We start from the raw sequence: 21005 nt of genomic DNA, 5'->3' as shown, positions 1-21005 counted from the left end.
GTGATGTTACTTTACATGGCTCCACTTTGTGTCCTGTAAAATAAAATGTTCTGATCCCGACCACTTACTTTTTTCAGTTTCTTATGAGCTTAAACATTTAGGATGATTCTCCAGTTTGGTTGGAAGCACAAAATGGGGTGTACTCATGCAAGTATTACCCTGGTGTATCTGTCTTTCTGAACATCAAATTAATAGTTTGAATCACAGAGGTTAAAAGGAATTTCAAGAGCTGCTCTAATGAGGACGGACAGGAACATCTTTTGATACCTTGTACTGAATTCAAGCAGTTCCCTATCTGATATACTGGGATAGTGGTGCCCGCTGCACTTCCATAATTATGGGCCTGTCAGCATTTCCATTCCTAACCCCTATATTACAGCTGGAAATATCACTCCAGGATGAAGTTTTGTACAGAGCCTTTCAGCTGTGAACGAAGAAGCTTTCAAAATTAATTTTGCTGCTTCTCTGATTTAAAAAACGAAGTTTTGCTCTTGCTCCGCCCAGTATTAATGTCTTGTTTGCAGAGAAAAACCCCACAGGGTCAAAATACTGCTGTTTGTTTCCTGGAGTGTGAATGTAACACTGAAAAGATAAGAACTGAGAGCTGAATGCTTCTATTTAACCGTTTTTTCTTTTCCAAAAAGAAAAAAAAAAGCAGGAAAGACAGGAAAAAGTACATCTGCAAGGTGCCACTCTGAGCTCATCCCCACCTCCCCTCATCTGTAACCTGTCTGCAAAGGTTTCAGTACCTGTGTCCTTTTGCACAGATTCCAAAACAGCAAGGAAGATATAATTTTGTGTTTTAGCAACGCAGACTGATTTAAAAATCATTATTTAAGAGTTCAAGAATACTTAGAATTAGGAGGTGACAAAATTATTGTTGCCCATACAGTTTTGGTTTGCCTGCTTTTTGAATGTGTTTGCCACAAAACTGGTTCCTGGAAGGGCTGGGTGAGGCTCAAGTGAACACCATTTTTTCATTATATAATTTTTTGGTATTTTTCCAGTAACTTATTACCTTTCACTGAAGTTGGAACCAGTGTCTATCATGGTTTTCAGTTATGCTTATCACTAAAGTTTATGAATGTTTACTAAATATTAGGCAACATTAATCAATTTATTCTCATTACACTCTTGTAAAATGGACAAATTTTCTAATTTTACAGATGACAAACGTCTGTATTGGGGCATAATAGTTGAAAATAGTCACTTTTTTTTGGAATATTTAACACTTGGAACCTGCTTTTTCAGAGTGGAATTCTGTAGCCCATTGAAAACCCAGTTCTCATTGACTTTAGCAACGTGGTAAATATTGAGCATTTCTCTGAATCAGATCCCATGTGTCGAGTGGAGCACCCAGCTGACGAGGAACAAGGGAATAGCGATTTCTTGGGAAGCTTTAGGATGAAGGGATTTGCTTTGTGCCCCTACATTGCTTCAGTTTTGTGATTCCTCATCCTTCCATCGTGCTGTGCTGGTGATGTCCAGAGGACACGCTGTGGATCTTCAGTTCTGTGACCTTGAGCTGGCTCTGTTTGCCCTTCCCAGAGTGTTTTGCAGCACTCCAGCAAACAGAGCAGAAGCCCTACGTAAAACCATCCCCATTAGTATGCAACTGCCTCCAACAGGGAGAAAAAGTGCTATGTGATTATCTAATTGTGCCACAGCCTTTAGGTCCCCAAGTGTATTAATATCCAATCACCATCCATCCTTTCTGGAGCTCCTCAGTGCCTGCCTTTCCAGCCTGGATTCCATTGCCTTAAGCACAGCTTTTGTTTGTAATTATTTTGGGGGCTTTGGAAAACTTCAGAGGGGGAAAAAAAAAAAAAAAGCTTGACTCTCATAGAATCATGGAATGGTTTGGGTTGGAAAGGACCTTTAAAGGTCATCTGGTGCCACCCCTTGCCGTGGGCAGGGACATCACATGATGTGTGATCACTCATGTGAGCACGGGCTCTTATCACCACTGCTGGAACCTTGGGATGCTCTGCACAGGCTGCTGCACTGGAGATAATGGAGGGGAATGGATAAAATGAGCATTGGAAATGTACACAATGACATATGAGAGAAGGGAATAAGCCATAGAGAAAAATGTGTGATAAAGTACATGAAAATCATATATCCTAAATATAGCGAGAGGCTTGAGAGCGTGCAGGAAGAACACAGTATTTTGATAATTCCTCTGAAAAGCCCTATAAAGCTTCTGTTGAGAATATGGAGCTGTATTTGCAAAGACTTAAATTTAAAGGTTTATATTTAGCCAGGGGATTTTCATGCACAAGATGAGTATTTATGCAAAGACTACATGTCTGTTGAATTTCAAGTCCCTTCCCTAGTTTGCTGTAGGCATAAGAGCCTTCCAAAGGAAAAAAAAATCTGACATTTATTTCCAATACAATGAATCATTTTTATTTAATAATTGCTATTATTCTTAGCAGCAACTGAAACATTCCTGAGCCATTTTGATTGTGGCTTTCTGAGCCCAAAGTAGACACAGTAAAACATCCGTGGAACTAAAATTCAGCAGAGTTGTTACCAAGAAGAGAACAGTCTCTAATGGAATTTGTTAGCAAGCTTAATGACAGGTGATCTCTTACTTTCTCAGCTCATACTTTAGATACAAATCTCTTCAATGTAAGTGGTTCATTTTCGTTTTACTGTTACTGATGGCATAAATTTTAAACACCATTCCGTTAAGAGAAAAATACCTCTGCATATTTACACAATATAGTGCTTATGTCAGTGTTAAAATAAATAGCTGATGGTAACATAAACTTGTGTTTTACTTACCTGGCAATGACCTGCTGCAGTATCAGCATCATTGGGAGTAATATAAACAGACAGCTGGTAAATACACAACACGTGCACTGAAGTGCTTCATTGGAATTATCCTCAGAGCAAGACTGGATTAAGTGAAATTTCCAGCTGCTTATGATATTTTAGGCCAGATTCAGCAAGACAGTGGCCGTCCTCAAGTCAAATACAGATCAGCAGGAGATGAGAAGGGTTATTTGGCTTCAGTTTTAAGCTCCTTTATCTTTTGTTCCAAAAAAATGGTGATAAACCAAAAGTCAAAGTCAGCAAAAATGAAGAAGGAGCTAAAGAGTACAGGGACACTCCTGAGGGCAATATTGCAGCTGGGTTACATATATATATGTGTGTATATATATACATATACACCTGGGTTACCTGCACATGTTGGCCTGGGTGTTGGCAACAGTCTGTCCATGGGAGCACAGAGCAGTTCAGCCAAACAAATTAGCCCTGGCTGAGCCTGCACTGCAGGACATGTCTGTTTTATTCTGTATTATTTTCATCTTGTTTCACAGATTAATTATCTCCTAGCCCTTAAAACTCGTCTTCTTTCAGCATCCTCTGCATGTAACCTTCTAAACCATCTCTCAGCTGTCATTTCAAGAAAATTTAAAGTAGTTCCACCTCTTTGAGCTTCTCAGTAGCTATTCGTACAAATCTTAAAGCTGGTGGTGTTCTCTGAGCTAAGATGAATTTCTTCTATGTTTTAATGTATTTCTGAAAAGGTAAAATGTTCCATTTTTGCCCATGGATTTCTGTTGTTGCAGGGGCAATTGCAATTTTAGGAATTTCCATGAAGTTGTTGTGACGTGAAGAAAATGGTTTTGAGGCCAATATCCTGTGGTAACCTGAGGATTCATTTAATGTCACTTCTTCCCTCTGATGTCACTGGAAGGAGAAATGTCAGATGGCCCTAATGAAATGTTTGGTATGAGGAGGAGAGGCAGATGTGTCTCTGCAAGTTTCCCTTTGGGATTGCATTTCTAGGCTTGAAAAAGTGCATCTTGTGCTCTGTCATTGCCCAAAAGCTCTTCACAGTGACACCACAGTGACATCTTCTAGTTAATCACATGGCAAAGGGATTATAATGCAAAACCCCTTTTGCATCATACTGACTTCACAAGCACCTCAGCTGCAAAGATAAAAGCATCCATTTTGTAAAGGTGGAGAGTTTTGTGATATGAATCTCCCCAGTTGAAGGGGAGAGAAAAGGAACTAAAAATGGAATGGCAAAGAATAGTGTAGTGTTTCAGCCCTGCAGGATTGCCTTTAATAGTAAGTGGAAAACCAATGCTAGTTTTAACTTCCTGATGTAATGAAATTACTGAATTATCCTTTCATGTCCACAGGTCAAAAAAAAAAAATAAAATTGGAAAACTTGATGCCTTGTAGGCATTTATTCATATGAATGAATTCTTAGTCATTCTGGCTGTCTTTGTGACAGGGAAGTCAGTTTTGAATAGTTGGGGCTGTCAGGGCTCTGTGGCAGAGCAGAGGACTAGAATGACTATATTAATAGCAAGCCTCAAATTCAAACCTCCTGGCTATGGAAGAGCATGTTGTGTGTCTGTCTGTGGCACATCAGGGCTGGGAGGAGAAGCACAAGGTCTTTTTTAAGCAAAGAGATGTCCCAAATGAAGGCAGAATAAAGCAGGTTTGGTTCTCTCATTTGTGTGAGCTCTGGCACCAAAAATGGGGCGACCTGCAGGGAGTCACCTGCAGCCTGGGGGTTCTGTTCCAGTCCTGGGCTCGGGGCTGCTCAAGAACTTCCCTGAATTTTGTTTAGGAGGCCCCCAGATCCAGATTGCTGTGTAGTCATCCTTGTTCTCTCTGCCATATTTTGCCCATAAAAAAGAAAGAGAAGAAGGTGCAGGACTACCATGAGAGCTGGATCTGATGGATTTGTACCCACGGGGGGGAACCGATGTGTGCTTGCCACATGTGGAATTTGGTGTTGCTTAAGGCAGCAGTGCTGGGTAATATGGGAGAACCAAGCAAAGGCAGCCAGGCTTGAAACTCTGACTTCATTTTCTCCCTTCCACACTTTGTAATTCAGGTACTGTAATGCAAATCTTTTATTTGTCCTCAGTAACTCAGGAAGAACTGGGCAATAGGAATCCTCTGAGTTGTGAAAGAAGAGCTCTGACCCGTCACTAAATCCAGTTGAGTCAAACACACTGTTTGCCCTTTTGAAAGGCCTGTTTGGCTGTGGGATCTGAGCTTTTGTGTTCTCTGTTGATGGTCATTATGTGTTTGTGTGTTAGAAATTATTGGAAGAATAAGAAAATAAAGCAATAATCAGTCATGCTTCCCAGACTCTGTAGTTTTAATGACACTAAGTGCCATGGGAAAATGACATGAAAACACTTGTCATCCAGAGCCCTGAATGCAGCCCTGCAGCTTTCCTTTCCCCAAAACAGCTTTGTTTACAACCCTCATTCCTCTTCTGTGTTTAGGCCTCACTTTAAACATCTGAAATATTTTTCAGTAGTGTTTACTGATTGTGCAATTTAAATTTAGAAAACCAAGTTGGAATCTAAAGTTCAGTTTGATTTTTCATTTCCCCACCCCTCTTTTTGGCATTAAATACTATTTTTGAGACCGCTGCATTATCTGTTCTATTTTATTGTAATACTGGGGGGCTTCCTCTTTTCTAAAGTTACTTCATTGATGTGTGTTAGTTGTTTATTTGGTGTGAGTAGTTGTAGATCCAGTTTTATCAGGTGGCTGTTAATTCAGAGTCATGACAAAAGAATAGGCACACAACAGGTTTAGTATGGTTGAGTATAGAGCATATAAAGTACATAGCAGAATATACTCAGTGCATAAACCCATAACTGCTTGTGTGTGTGGATGAATCCCAGTGGAAATGCCAGATTTCTTCCCACCTATTGCCCTCCTTGTCAGCATTTGTGCTCACAGCAAGTCAACCATTTGGCTCCAGCAGCAGTAACTGAGCTTCCCACAGAGCCAAACTGGAAGCTCTGGCTCCCAGGGGCAGTTGTGACCACTCCAGACAGCAAATTGCTCATTACCATCCTTTCAATCAAAGAGGAGAGTTTGATGCATTCATTTATTTGGTTTTAACTGGTTAACAGCATTATCTGGTTAACAAAGCTGAGAGTTCATCAAGTTTATAGATTAAAAAATTTTGTCATAAAAATGTTTCATAGCCACAGGCCTGAAGAAATAGTAGAAATTATCTAAACCATTATAGAAGCAATGTTTAAACTTAAAAGTTATGCAGATATGTATGTCTGCAGATATCTTATAAATATTTGACTGAAGCACATGCACTTAAAAGTATGTTGGACTAAAATTTGATTACCCACCAACCTGTTGGGCCATAGACCTTTTTAGCGAGTTTCATTCATGTTTTAACATTTTCTTCCATCTTTTTCCTTAATTACACCTTTTTGTGTTTCCCAAGGAATAATTTCCATGTGAAAGAATTCTATAAACTTGTCTGAATTCTTTAGTTTTATGAAAAGTAATAAGTTTATCAAGACGACGAACTAGAGGAAGGTCAAGTCGTGTTGCCACGCAACAAGTTTCTGTTCTTGCTGTCTGCACTTTCTGCATGCTATAAAAAAATCAAAGATGTAGGAGATAAGGAGCTTTCTTTGGGTTGCCATTGCTGCAGCAACCACTTCCTCCCTGAGTTTGAAGCTCTGACTTCAGTGCTTGTCGTTTGGGCAGCACAAGGCCCTGGGGTGGCAGGGAGGGAAGCGAGGATCTCTTTTTAACTGTATTTTTAGACCATGGCAAGGAGGGTTTTTTTGTTCAGCTTCTGTGCCTGTGGTTTTTGTGGGGGGTTTTTTTTCAATTATTGAGGTCTGCAGCAGAATGTTTTCGTGTTAATTCTCTTGACTTTTTCCAAGCCCAGCCTTTTGCAGGGTGTGTGCATTTAAGGTCTTCGAGCTCCATGTTTTCCGTTTCAAACATGTGTCTCAGACAGCAGATTCCAGCCTCGGAGAAATGGTGCTCTCACAGCTGTCTCAGAGCACTGTGCTGGTCTGAGGGGCTGGAGGAGGAAAAGCAGGTTCTCTATAAAGAATTCTTATCTATTTATACATTTGGTTGTTATGGTTTTCAGCTCTATTCCCTGGTGCTACTGTACACCCTGAACTCTTATCCCCCAAGGATCCCTTCCAAGTGACGCAGCTGCTCCAGCTAATGAGGAAGTGGTTAACTTGGGAGTGGGGAGTGCAGGGAAGCTGTTTGCTCACTTACAGACAAAGCTCTCCAGAGTCAACAGGAGAGTCTTTCCATGGAGCTCAGCAGGGTCTGTTCCAGCTCAACTGGCCTTTGGGAAACTTCTCTGTACCTGGAAGTTTGAACACCAAACAAAATTCTTTGTGGCAGAAAGAAAGATGTTCCCGCTGGCAAGTATTGAGGAATTGATTTCTCTATTCCTTGTGTACAAGCTGCTGTAAAAGAGTGCACAGTCCAGCCCAGAACCAGGAGCTGCTCATTCTCCTGGTGGTCATCACTGCTGTTGCTGGTATCCAAAGGGATAGGGCAGGAATATCTGTCCCAGAAGAGTTTTTTTAGTTCTCTGGTGTATGGTCAAGGCTCCATTTGTATCACTGGATGCTCTGACATGTTGCATATCTGCACTGAGAAATTGCCAGCTATGACTTACAGCCTCTGGGTAACTGTTGTTATCCCTGTGGAATATAAAGATATTTATTTGCTGTATAAGCTCAAGAAATGAAATCCCATTCAACCCAAACATTATCACTTTCTCTAATCTTCCTAAATATGATGAATCAGTGTAATTTTTCTGTATTGGTTAAAATCTGCACATTTGTGGCAGTTTTCTGAACCTCCCTCTGTACTGTTTCCAGGTTCTGTCCCAGAGGAGATGCTGGTTGTGTTTGTATCATGTTCTACACTCCCCTTACAGGACATTAAGAACAGATAAGCACTGCTGGAATGCCTAATTGCTGGAACACCATCTCTCCAAAACATCTGGAGACCATATAGCTTCCCATTTCTGGATTATGATAAAATTGAATTAAGCCCATAGAGTTCCTTGGCAGGAATTCTTTGCCTTCATCCTTCTTTCATTCTACATGTGGTATTGTAGGAATGTCTGCTCTGGAAGCTTTGTAGCCTGTCAGTCAGTCAGGAATGTGGTCCTTCCTGGAAATTTTGCTTATACTTACGTAAGAGCTTGTGTTCTGTGTTGTGCTGGAAAGCAGCAATTCCACCCATCTGTTCATTGTCAAAGAACTTGCACCCTCAAGGTGGAAAGTTTGAGATGAAAGGTTGTGTAGCCTGGAATTGCTCTGGACAGAGACATGAGGTGGCAGCACATTCTGTCCCCAGCACCCTCACCCTCCCTGTGTGCACCCACAGGTGTCACCCTGCACTGCCTTCTGCAGCAAACTTGGGGGGTTCCTGCCCAGGAGTTTATTTGGCTGCAGTTTGGGTTTTCCATAAGTATCAGGAAAAGAGATTTCTTCCCTAACCATGCTCAGGACATTTATTAGAGACTCGTGCCTGTAACAAAGGCAAAGGTGCACCAGCAGTGACTCATTGCAACGTGGGGGGATTCTGTCACAGATTTACAGAGTAGGTATTAAATTGCAAAGGTTTGTTCTAATGAAGTAAAATGGAAAAAAATTATATCTTCTTTTCGTATTAATTTTGAGATTTCAGTGTATCTCAAAAATCAGGGAGTGGCGAGGAAAGTTATGTCTTCATTTCCTTCTTATGCAACTCAAGTCTTGCTCTCGTGCTTCCTTTCATCAGATGACTTTAGATAACATTAAAATCTTCATCACCCTGAGCTCTGGGTTAGATGGAGAGACGCAGGAGTGACCTCAACTAATTACAGACATTAGATTGTATATAACATTATTTTTATCTACAGGATGCAGGCATAAAACATGTGCATTTGAAAAATGAAATTGAAGTCAGTTTTATTTTCGAAGATCAGAAAGTAGGATGAAGTATTTGTAATAATCAAATGAAACATTCTGGACTGTGGGTGTATTTTTGTTTCATTGTAAGTAGCAAACAAAATTGCACTTTGTTCTGAATAAGTTATCAGAAGGCAGATTGGATTTGTCTTGTTCTGCTTGTAAGTACTAAGTACTAATTCTGATGCTGTTTTATTCATTTTAGATTGTGTATCCTAAGGAAGTTCTCCTTTTTTCATATTTATGAGCAGAGTTATATTGCTTGAAATGCATTGTAAGAAACTTGCTTGCTAAAAAATCTAATTGCAGAACTATTCCCTTCTGTGATTCTGACAAAGTTTATGGAATCCTTTGTAGTCTCTTTGGTGCTTCTAAACTCAAAGTTTACAGGCAAATATTTCTTTCTGAAAGCACTGAATTCTCCTTAGCTGGAAGTTGATGGTGTTGGTGTGAGAGAGATCCTTGTAAGTCATAAAAATGAGTAATTACTGAAGAAGAGTAATTAGAGAAAAGAAGCCTGAGGGGAAAGAAGTTCTACTTAAACATTAAGCAAACACCATTAGCCATGCAAAGAAAGAGAAAATAATTTCTGAAAGCATGAATAGATGCACACGTGTTTGGTCCATTTAGAGTTAAAGATAAACCCAGCTCCCCAGTCTGTTGAATTTTGAGAGGCTCAGGGGCTGTCTGCAACTTAGAATACTCCCAGCTTAAACTGAGCTGAATTCAAATTAATACATTTTTAAAAATCCTGCACTTACAGGAGTGAACCTTCATGTTCAAACCCAGCTTTGCAGCCCAACCCTTTGCTGCATTACCTGACTGGCCAAACAAAACTGTGTTTCATACACAAGGCACACGAGGTGGTTCTTGCCCTCAGATCCTGTTTATTTTAATAAAAAAATAGATAAGAGCTTTTGCTGCCAGGTTTAATAGAGCAAACTCCTGCATCCCCATCACCAGTGCCTGGAGGATGTTCCTTTTCACTGGGATTCAAACAAATTCCTGTGTGTGTCACCCCCTGTGAGCTGCTGGAAAAAGATCAGTGACAGGGATGGAGAAGGAAGCTATGCTTGTCCAGTCTGACTTTTCTTGGAATGTCTGAAATGGAAATAGCATTTTCCTGGAATACCAGGAGAAGAGTTTACGTTACTAAAAACCCTTTAGTAACCTCTACAAAAATGATGTTGTCGTTTTACTTCATTTTACTGCATTACTAAGTTAAAATTATAAGATATTTACTGAACAGCTCCTTGAACGTCAGCCTTTAAATTAACTACAATCTCATGAATGAATTGTGGCTAGCAAATAAAATGTGCTTTTGTAGTGACTTGGAAAAAGTGTTAATTATCAAAGCAGTTGTGCACTGTAAGGCAGAGTGAACTGGGCATGAAAAGCAATAAGGTGTAATTAAGACATGGCATGTTTGCAGATAATCAGAGACAGGTCCTGATAAACAGGGCTGAGGAGAAGTGAAGAGTGTCCCAGTATGCAGGACAAACTGGTTATCAATGGTCCAGAGACACAGTAAGTCCCTTTTAGCTGTTCTCCATGTGGACAGAGGGCATTGGAGACACTGGAAAATATATCTGCATCCTTTGCTGGAAATACATGTGTAAATCTACATAACAGAACATTATTGGTATTTATGTCCAAAGAACATGGTGTAAATGGTGGAAAAAATGTAACCAGCTGACTCACTGTAAAATATTGTTCATGAAAACTCATTCTTAAAAATCTACGAGCTCGTACACTGCAGATAAACAGCTGGCTGTTTTCAATAGCACAGCTGGTGTAGAAGCATAAAATGACTACAATTTGAACAGGACATGAGCTATATTTGGTAAACCATTTGCATGCAAGCAGAACATTTGCAACTTAATTTTCATTTGTTTTAATTTTGGTTTTCATTGTACACCTGTTAACCACAGATCTGGACCTGCTGCCATTGATTTCAGCCTCACTTGTTTGGTTGTAAGCCACGAGGTGCCAGGATGCTGGAGATTTAGGGTAGGCTGTGGTTTTCTAGCTGGAAGTACCAGAGGATAGTGACTTTCTGAACATCCAGTGTGTTGTTGCTGAACTGCCATTCACGGGAATTTAGACAGATAAAGTATCTAAAGGATGTAATTTCTTCCCTGAAAAGGCAAAGCAGCATGAAAGCAGTAAGAATGGCACTTCACAGCGTGCAAAAGTCAACTGTTCCTGCTGCAACTGTTTGTTTGTGAGGCTACAAAAGCTTGTTCCCATGAATTTGGGCAGCAGCAAAGAATACTGCTGATGCAAGTCAGCAGATGTGTGGTGCTTTGTGACTCACAGATGCGTGCAGGAATTAGCTGAAAGAAAAATTTCAAGCTCAACTCTAAACTCTGACTGGTGGGATTCTTTATGTATCACCGGGGGAAGTGACATTTATACCTCTAAATGACTTTCTAGGGCCTCGAATCCCAACAGTGCATCATATGGATCCAGATGTTTGGGGTTATTCCTTCTGGGTTTTTCGGAGAGTTGCTTGATCTTTTGTGTAGATAAAAACAGATTTGCTTTTGAAGACAGTAGTTTAGAAAGCTGCCTCTGCTTCTGGAGCTGCTCTCTCCTGTTTGTGCCTCAGGGACACGTGAAACACCAGTTCAGAGAAACTTCTTTGCACCAAGGATATTTCTGCCTGACAAAGGGAGTGCAGTGCAGAGGTGCCTGGTTTGCTCTCAGCAGCTTAGCTTGGAAACAAGAAGTCAAATGGTGGATTAGTGTAGAGTCCACCCTGCTGTTTGGCCAGGCTAAAGGAGATTTACTGTCAGTTCAGAGGTAGTCTGGGATCTCTGCACAGAACTGGAAGAACCCCTCCCTTCTGCCTTCTCTGTTTATTATTCATGCTTTCCTTGCAGAATTTCCCAAGCAGTCAAACCCAGCAGTACTCTTTTCACAGACCCCTAACCCACAGTGTAGTTATTTCACCAGGAAAATCACTATTTTAGAAATACAAACCACTACTTCACACTGGTAAGTTCTGCTACATAACAGAGACTTCCAAGTTTGAGTTAGTTTTCTTCCTGCATGTAAAAAACAAGGATTATTTCAGTGGCAAGACGTTTTCTAACTCTGCAGTGGTTCTCAGTTTGACTAGTTTCCCTCCATAGCAATGTCCTGCAGTAAAAACCTTGAGGGTGGTGTTTGTCAAGACATCCTCACCTCCACTGCTTGCAGAGTAGAAGCTCTGTGCAGCACCTGAAAGGAAACCAAACCAAAACCCAACTGCAAAAAGCAGCCAAGGAGGAGCCAACACAAACCCCTCAAACACCAGCACATTGCACATTCCTCCACTCTTGTTAAAACCCATGTAGGAATGTTAATAACAGGGAGAAACAAATCACCTTGTCAGAACCTGGGGCTTGTGTCAGGACAAGATTTTCTGAAATGATTGTTAATAGCTGTGAATCATCATGGGCAGGAGTTTGGGGATCAGAGGGCACAGCCTGGGAGCTCCATCAGCCAGGGCTGGGATTGCCCACATGTGAGGGCTCTGCTCCAACCTCCAGATGAGCATGAGGAGGCATCAGGCTTCACCCACCTCAGAAGGCAGATTAAAATGATGTCTAACAGTGTTAACATGAAGGATTTATGGTTAGTGAGTGAGATAAGAGAAACCACTTCTGTTTCAGTAATTACCGCTTAGAATTAAAAAGAAATTACAGGTGTGTGTTGTGGTAACAGCACTGAGCTGGAAATCACTACATTGAGGCTAAATTCCCTGTCCTACCACAGACATCTCTTTTCAGGTTGAGATATTAATTTCTGTTCCAATTAATCAAGTATAAAGTAAGGATAATGCTTTCTTTGCCTGTCTTCAATATCTTAACTGCAAGCTTTTCATGTTCATAGCAGGCTTAGGTCTTCATTCAGACCTGAAAACAATGCCTTCAACATCAAAACAAACACAATAGGAAACCTCAGTGTATCCTCCTAAACAAAAATATTTACTCAAGCAAGTACATTTCCAAACAAGTTATTCCAGAGGTAAAATATCTCTGGGAAGCTGCTGGGAAGAGGTTGCTCAGAGTGACAAGGCTGTGCATGTTTGGACAGGGAACTTCCCTGGGATCACCGTGCTTGTCTCGTGGTGGTCCTTTGAGGAATAATCAGAAATTGTTTTAAAGCATTCTAAACATGGACAAGCAATGAATAATATTCCTATTAATATTTTTAATTAAAAAAAAATCTGAAGTTCTGGAACACGTTCACAAGGAGCACACAAAGAGTCTTCAAAGACTGTGACTTGAAAATAGATCAGAAATGTGTCAGTTTTAACATTGTTTTCTATGAATGAGACAGCATTCTATCAATCAGAATTCCATAATCAAATTGCTACTGTTTTGCCATAACCAATGCCCTTGGGTTCAGTGTAGCTGGGCAGATAGAACTAAAGGTGAAGCTGATTCATGGTATTTTCTTGCTGTAAATAAATCTTTACTAAATGGAGGTCAATGACAAAACAACTCCTGCCATCAGTGGAGGCAGGACTGTGCCCTTTCGAGCTGCCCTCGTGCACAAGTTCAGATCTGTTGCAGTTCAGTGGGTGCTGGTTTTCTTCATTTTTTTTCTGTTTTACCACTGCAGTTTTCTGGGAATGGGAGTAGAAGCCACTGGCATGTTTTAGCATGAATCACTGCGTGAGAAATACTTTCCATTGTGGAAATGCAGCTGAACAATCCTTACCTTGAATAGGTAGAAAAGACACTCAGTGTCTTCTGGCCTCCAGCTTTTGTCTGCAGGGAGGGATCTCACTGCTGGCTTAGAACAAAAAATTGCAGAAATTGAAAAGGCAGCACCATCCCCAATGGTTTAGTTTAGTTATAGAAAAGTAAATGCAGATGAAAGGGTTCAACCATTCTTTTGAATGTGAGAATTGACTCGTAAGACGAAGCCAGTGATAAATCTGTTGCATTTTCTGTGAGCATTCAGATAAGAGCTTCAAGGAGTGGTATGAAAATTTCAGATAAGAGATAGTTTGGGGCATAATTTCTCCTTTGAGAGACTTTCTTTTTTACATTCCACACGGAAGTTTGAAAGTTTGCACTCTGAGACTTGTATTAGATGAAACCCTGAGCAACAGTTAGTCAGGCTGAAAAAAATTCAGACATGTTTGTGCAAAGATTTCTTGTGCAGCTTCTGCTAAAGACAGTGGGAGCTCAACAAATGAGAGATGGGGAGGGTGGACCCCTTTTTTCATTTTTTTTCTTTTTTCTTTTTTTTCCCCCCTCCTATCTGGGGGATGAAAAAGCTTCTGGTTTCACTTATAATTTTAAACAAAATCAGATTGACCACCATCATGCTGTTGCTAACATGAGCCTTGTTTCTTGTCTGACTAAACTCCCAACAGCAAACACCATCTGCCTGTTGAAGGAGGAGAGGAGTCACCACCCAGACAATGTCTCACTCGTTGGGGTTGGAAAACATCAAGTCTGCTACAAAAACTACATAGCAATACCCTTAGAAACCCTCGAAATCCATGTTCTGTGCACTTGTTTTTTGAAGTTCTTCCTCTGAGATTGAATACATTTTCCTCTGTTAAACAGAAGAATTTTCGAACAAAGACCTTTTGTCCAGATCCAAATTCAGGTCAGGTGCCACCATGTGAACTTTTACTGAATTCCTTGGAACAGTAGATGGTCTTGGCAAATTATCTTGCAGCTAAGAACATGTAAATTCAGCCTGTGATAGAGCAACATAAATAATAGTGGTACATCAGTTTACCCTTTCAGGAATAATGAGTATCATTTGCTGCTGTAAAATGGTCCTTAAGTGCTGTTTCTCCACAATATCAGTAGGAACTTTGAAAAAGCTGTGACTTTTTATTCAGGCATTTGAATTCCAGCAAGTTCTAAAAGACACGTCTTTGCTTTGGATTTTATTCATGTAAATAGAAACAGTCACTTTAAAACATGTTATTTTATCTGAAATAATAGTTTTGTACTCTCTGGTTTGGTGAAGTACTATTATTTTGGAAGTTAACATTTTCCATCCTGCTCCAGAACGATTTTGAAATATTATGAAGCAGATAAAAACAAATGAATAGCACACAAAAGAGCTAAGTTAGCTACTTTAACGTATGTTTTGTAGAATTCCAGCTGGGAAAGGTCATGGAATGGTTTGGTTGGAAAGGACCTTAATGCTCACCTCATTCCAACTCCCTGCCAGGGACAGGGATGCCACTCACTGGATCAGGTTGCCCAGGGCCCCATCCAAGCTGGCTTTGGAGGGGGATATTTCTCCTTGCCTGGAGTCAGATCCATAGGTCTGGAAAGCCATGGCCTGTGGAGAGGCAGGAGCAGTGGGATTCCTGCAGGAGAGCTGTCCAGCACTGCTCCTGGTGCCTTCTGTTCCCTTCAGCATCTTCCAAGTGAGAGGAGCCTGCTGAGCTGCCTTGGATCCCTTCTGGGAGATCTGGGGTGTCATTGGAATGGGGGGGATTTTGAGCCTCATGGGAGAAGGAGAACCTTCCTTTGAGCACTGACTGGGCAGCCCCTGTAAAGCAGCTGCTCCTTGACAGCCCTGCTGCTGATACAGAGTGCAGAGTTTGCTCAGATTGATTTGCAGGCTTTGGGGTTTGATATTTTGCAAGCATTTTATGGTAGTGTAGGTCCTTGAAAGAACAACAACCTCTGTGGGTATCTCTGATTCATGATGCTGGAGCAAATGAAGGCTTTAGTACAAGCCCACTGTTAGCTGTCAGTGTGAATGTACCTTCATCCTGATGTTTCTGAGCCAGAATTTCCAGCAGAAACTGAGGTGTTTGTGTTTGACCATTCAAGCCGGGAGCAGAATTACAAAGGACTGCATGGAAATAGGAAATTGATATGTGCAATTATGAAACACTTTCCAGAAGTGTCCATGGCAACTAAAAGTCATGACTTTATGGGGTAACAAAAATCCCAAGAGAGATCTCAATCGAAATATTGACTTTATGGCAAAGTGTAATTTATCTGCCCTCTGCTCACACGACCTTTTCATATGGCACAGGATATAAATTACTGACCTCTTCCTTTCCATTAGAAGATAAGAACCTTATCACCTTTCCTCTCTTCTGCCATCCTTGTCACTCCCCAGGCACTCATCTTTGTTCTCAGGGGGTCTAATTGATACATATCTAATTAAAGGCAAAGCAGTTTTTCTCAACTTGCACTCGGCTTTGAAGTGTGGTGCTTTGATTTCAGACCTGAAGAACAGCTTCATGTGCCTGAAAGTTATTCTTTTTCCAACTGTACTTGTTGATCAGATCAAATACACAACCTCTGTGTACAAACTCTGCCTTGCCTGTGCACCAGTGCATTCATCTATTGTTAGTGAAAAAGAGAAGACAATTTGTCATGGATCTTGTTAGAGGGTACCTGTGAGGTCTGCAGCTCTTCAGAGCTTTGGAGGTTAGGGCAAAATGTTCAAATCTGATGAGATAGGGGGAAAAAAAGGGTTCAGTAGAGACAATGGTAGATAACTGGATTAGCAAGTAAAAAAATGTTAGGATTTAATGATCCTGCAAGATGCAAGTTCTAAATTTCTTACCTTCTTGTGGCCTGCCTGCTGCAGAGGAATAAACTGGAGTTATTCCTCCATCATCCTCTTCCTTGTCATTGTGTTTATTAAGACTGTCCTGTTGCTAGTTGCTAATAAAGTCTGTGATGGTTTGGTTGTTTGTTTTTTTTCCCAGGCTAATTGCTCTTTTGATTTGGGCTTTTTCAAGTGTGTGATAGGATTGCTGTTTATAAGATGCAATAACCACAAGAATCTCATGGAGTTTTCTGAGGTCAGACTGTCACTGTGCTTTTGTTTCCTTATGCTGAGCTGGTCCTTGGCAGCCTGTGTGGCAGCTCAGCCAGTCCCTAAATTAACAGGTTGTTCTTTGTATTGGAAGGGACTGATGTGATTGAAGTTATTGGCAGGTATATGCCCAAACAAATTGTTCTGGGGGAGAGAGAGGGATCCAAGTGGAGAAAACTGGACAGGTCCAAAGACAGTTTGTTATAAAAACCCTGGTACGTTCAAGAATGTGTAAAGGACTAGAGAATAAAATTTCAGACCAGAAAATGAATGGGAAAGTACAGTTTTATTCCAAAATCTTTGTTAACGAAGGTTCAAGGATGTACTTTTTGTTATATTTCTCTGAAGACAAAAGCCCTGGTGTACATGCAAGACATAGTGAGAAAAAAATCAATTGCTGGTGCAACAATTTATTTTTCTGTAATAGCAAAGTTGGGCCAATCCTCCTGTGGTTTGGCTTCCTGAGTAACTCAAGAGCCTATAGAAAAAGAATCATTGAAGTGCTTAAATTAATTTTAATAATATTGCCAAATCACTCATCTCAAACTTCTTTTTTCAAAGGGCTTAGAGTCTTGTGGGTTGTTTTTTTTTTTCTGTTTCTGTGCACCAGCAATAGTTACCCAGAATCTTTTTGCAGGGCAGGACAGGAGAATCCTGTCCCACAGAACTTTTAGAGTTCAGCTGCTGGTTAAAATCCCTTGTCAGCACATGGAAGCACTAGATTAATTGTTTATTTATTCTTCCTTTATATACTTACAGCATAATTCTTTACATGTGCATGCACACAGATTTTGTTATTTTTTTCACATGTGGTGCCCTGGGCTGAATAAGACAACGGGAGGACCCCAAAAATAGCGCGTTTTGCCTTTAAACTGCCTTTTATTCGCACATAAAATTACATCATTACATCAAACTAATCTTTTTGTCTTGGTTTTGCTCTGCAGTACAGGATTGGCCAGCTGTACATGATCAGCAAGCACAGCCATGAGCAGAGTGACCGAGGGGAGGGGGTGGAAGTGGTGCAGAACGAGCCCTTTGAAGACCCCAACCATGGCAATGGGCAGCTGACAGAGAAACGTGTCTATCTCAACAGGCAAGTGCAATAAAACTGTTTTCTCCCAGCGTGGGCTGTAATAAAAATTTGCAAGGAATGCCCCTTGCAGGCAAAGAGAGAGCCTTTCTGTTGCAGTGGAACGTGTTCCCAGGAGTACCTGCTGCTTCCTGAGAGCCAGAGGAAGATGGGATAGTTCAGTGGCTTGAAATAGAGGGATTATTGCTACTCCTTCTAGAGAATCTCTTCCAAGAGAAGGAATTATAACTTGAAGTTAAGGGTGTCCTGAAAATCAGAACTTTTGTTTTCTTTTACACTGAACTGTTTGTCATTTCGTTTTCTAAAATTGTTGGGGAGGGGGAGCCAAAACTAAAAACCAAAACCAACAAACGCCCCCCCAAGAAAACCAAAACCAAACCATTAAAATATTTTTTTTAAAGTTTTTCTCACCTCATAATCGTGTCCCAAAGCCAACATTTTTGGTGCTGGAGTTTGCCTCGGGCGAAGTTAATTTGCGTTATAAATGATCGTTGGGCTCCTACAATGACAACCTTCTGGACCATCAGGCTTAAAGACCTGGTGGACAATTTGCTTTTGTTCCCCCCGAAGTTCCAGCATTTCTTAGACTTGTGGTGAAATGATGCTGCTGAGGCATCGATTCCTCCCCACTCCCAGGCCAGAGATGTTTATATATAGATTTGTGTCCTGTGAAATATATTGCTCAATCTGTTCCCGTTTGCACTACTGCTGATCTAATTGAATATCCCTGCTTTTTTGAAGTTCTTCTTTTCCCCTGGGCCTGTTTCATTTTATTAAACTTTTGCTCTGCAGCATTTTTGGAGTGGGCATAGAAACACTCCAGCTATTGTTTTTACATTGCAGGTGACTCCTGCACTGCAAACCTCTGACATCTCTGACCTTAACTCAGGCCAAATTCAATCACCAGTGATGTTGCACACACACACACACACAGATAACATAGGAGTCCAATAATATATATCTTGCCAACATTTAATATTATTGTAATTGTAACTGTTCTCTCACAGGCTAGATACAGGACTTGGAAAAAATCAATAAATGTGTTCCCACTGTAGAGCTCCCAGAATTTGTGTGGTTTTTTAAATGTTTCTGGATATTTCTTTCCAGCATGTTAAAAAGCAATAAGGCTTTAAGCATTTCAGAATTGCCACTTGAGGGTGATTCAGAACGACCACAAGGACCTAGAAAACATGTACAAACCATACTTGGGAAGTGGTTCCTGGTAACGCAGGCAGTGGGACAGAGGATCTTTCAGCCAAAGATGGGTACAAAGACTGACAAAGAAGATCTGAGTGCCCACTCAAATCTTTTCAGAACATCCACAGCCTCCAGCTGTGGTGGATGTTTGAAATCAGGCTGACCAAGTTTGATAATAACTGTGAATCCTCCATCTCTAGATTTGCCATTTTAATCTGGGTTTGGTGTCACAGTGCCACCAGATATTGCAGTGCTATTTGTGGGAGGGATCAGCAGGTTTTCAGGCCACTGTGGATTGTGCCTGGAGGCCAAAATATCCCTGGAAAGCTTCACTCCAGGAGATGTGCTTCAGTACAAGATGTGCTGCAAACTTCTTTGCCTGCCTTCCTTGAGGAACAGGACTCCCCACACCAGCTTTTCTCTGCCTCAGCTTTTCTCCCTCCAGGGCCCACTGCCCTAATAAACTGGGGAACTTTGCTTCACTCTGTTTTCTTCTGGACTGATCTCTCTTGAAGAAATTTGAGCTTCTATATTTTAGTGATGGTTTCTTGCAAATACTTGTGTATTATTTGTGTTGTCTTCTCTTATCTGCCAGTCCTTTAATTCTTGCAGAGGGTCTTCTTGCTCACCAGTGGTTTCAGCTGCACTGCCTTTAAAAAACACATTCTCCCTGTGTGCTGAGAGACTGAACTTCACCTGGGGAATAATAATAAGAATAAAAATAAGAAAAATAAGAGATAATGTGATCCACAGATACCTGTGCTGCTGAAATAGAAATATTATCTTTTCATTCTCTGAGTGGACCCTTGGAACAATTCATGTGTGCCTGTGACTGGGACTTACTGGCAATTCTGAGTATAATGTATTTTGCTCATAAAATTATTTTTTACAAGATGTGCTGTACCAGTGAGGATAGGTAGACAGGCAAATATGCTAAAAACAATAACCAAAAAAACCTGCAAAATGAGCAGATGTATGTTTTCGAGTGTCAGTGTAACCTTAGTTATATTTAGAATTGTTTACTGCCTTTTCTCTCCTGCTGGAACAATGTTTTCAGAAGCTGAAAGTCTCTGCATCCTCTGGTATTTATAATTTAGGCATCAGAGTAAAGTTTAGCAAAGGTAAGGGAGGCAGTCATAAAAACACTGACAGAGGCTGACAAAATAAACAGATCTGATACAGGGAAGTCTGTTATGCAGGATGTAAAATGCTGCTTAAAAGTCTGTACACAAGAAAGGTTTATGTAAAGAAAAGAATTGAGTTTTGAGCAATGTCATCAAAGAGCAAAAGTCAATGCACTTGGCTTTGGATCTGTAGATAATGTACTAACTCTGCATTTTGCCCCTGGACAGATAAAATATTTATGTGTAGCTAGACCGTAGTTAAATAAACCCTAATGATCCGAACTGTATTTTCTTCAGAAATTTGCTAACGTGGAAAGTTAATTTACTTTCTGCACACAGTTATCTAAACAGAACTGTTTCAAACATTTCCACTTGGAGGTTTGAAAGCCTCCAGTTCAGTAAAGATTCAGTCTTGGTCCAGGTGACTTTCTCAGCTAGACCAACAATTGGAACTGAGTCCCTCAAGAACAGGGATATTTGTGGTTTTTCAAGGTGCCTCAGAGTGACCAGTCCTGGCAGCCTCAGTGCTTATAGCTGAAGTCATTAAGAAAGGCCTGAAAGAGGAATTACAGTGAACTTGCCTTTTTAAAATGTTTCTTTGCTCATCAGTTTTGTGACCAGAGTGCTGGAAATAAGAGACCCAAGAGCCATGGTAAAAGAATGCTCCCCCTCTGCCATAGTATTATTTAATTATCCTTTAATGATGCTGTATCCATTCATTTCTGGCCCTGCTGCTGTTGTACCACCATGCTGGTGAGTTCTGTTGACAGACTGAGCTCTGAGCTGTGACATCAGTTCCATTAATTCCCTTCCCTTTTGTTATTTACTTTTCCCATCTGCAGAGAGGGGCAAACGCTGCCTGCCAGCCTCACGAGGTGTTTTGAGTGATTTGTTAATTTTAATAGAAAACCCTCCCACCTGGGAGTTGGTGTTGGTAGTGTGGGAACAGCTGCGTGCCAGGTGAGCTGAACATGAGGGTTGGAGCGCTGGCAGAGAATATGGAGGGAGAAAAAACAGCCTCTAAGAAGAAGAAATCAT

General features: G+C 40.8%; 1 protein-coding gene across 2 annotated transcripts in view; it reads left to right on the top strand.

Annotated features, from left to right (window-relative positions):
- PITPNC1 (phosphatidylinositol transfer protein cytoplasmic 1) overlaps positions 1-21005 on the top strand; it is a 76552-nt gene that overhangs the window by 17619 nt on the left and 37928 nt on the right. For both annotated transcript variants that reach the window (XM_018073111.2, XM_018073113.2), the window contains exon 2: positions 17501-17649. In XM_018073111.2, coding sequence (XP_017928600.1) covers positions 17501-17649 — 149 coding nt within the window. The remainder of the gene's footprint in view (positions 1-17500; positions 17650-21005) is intronic.

The sequence above is a fragment of the Manacus vitellinus genome, unplaced genomic scaffold (assembly GCF_001715985.3).
Source record: "Manacus vitellinus isolate BGI_N305 unplaced genomic scaffold, ASM171598v3 scaffold_24_pilon, whole genome shotgun sequence".
NCBI lineage: Eukaryota > Metazoa > Chordata > Aves > Passeriformes > Pipridae > Manacus > Manacus vitellinus.
This window is presented reverse-complemented; position numbering and strand designations above follow the sequence as displayed.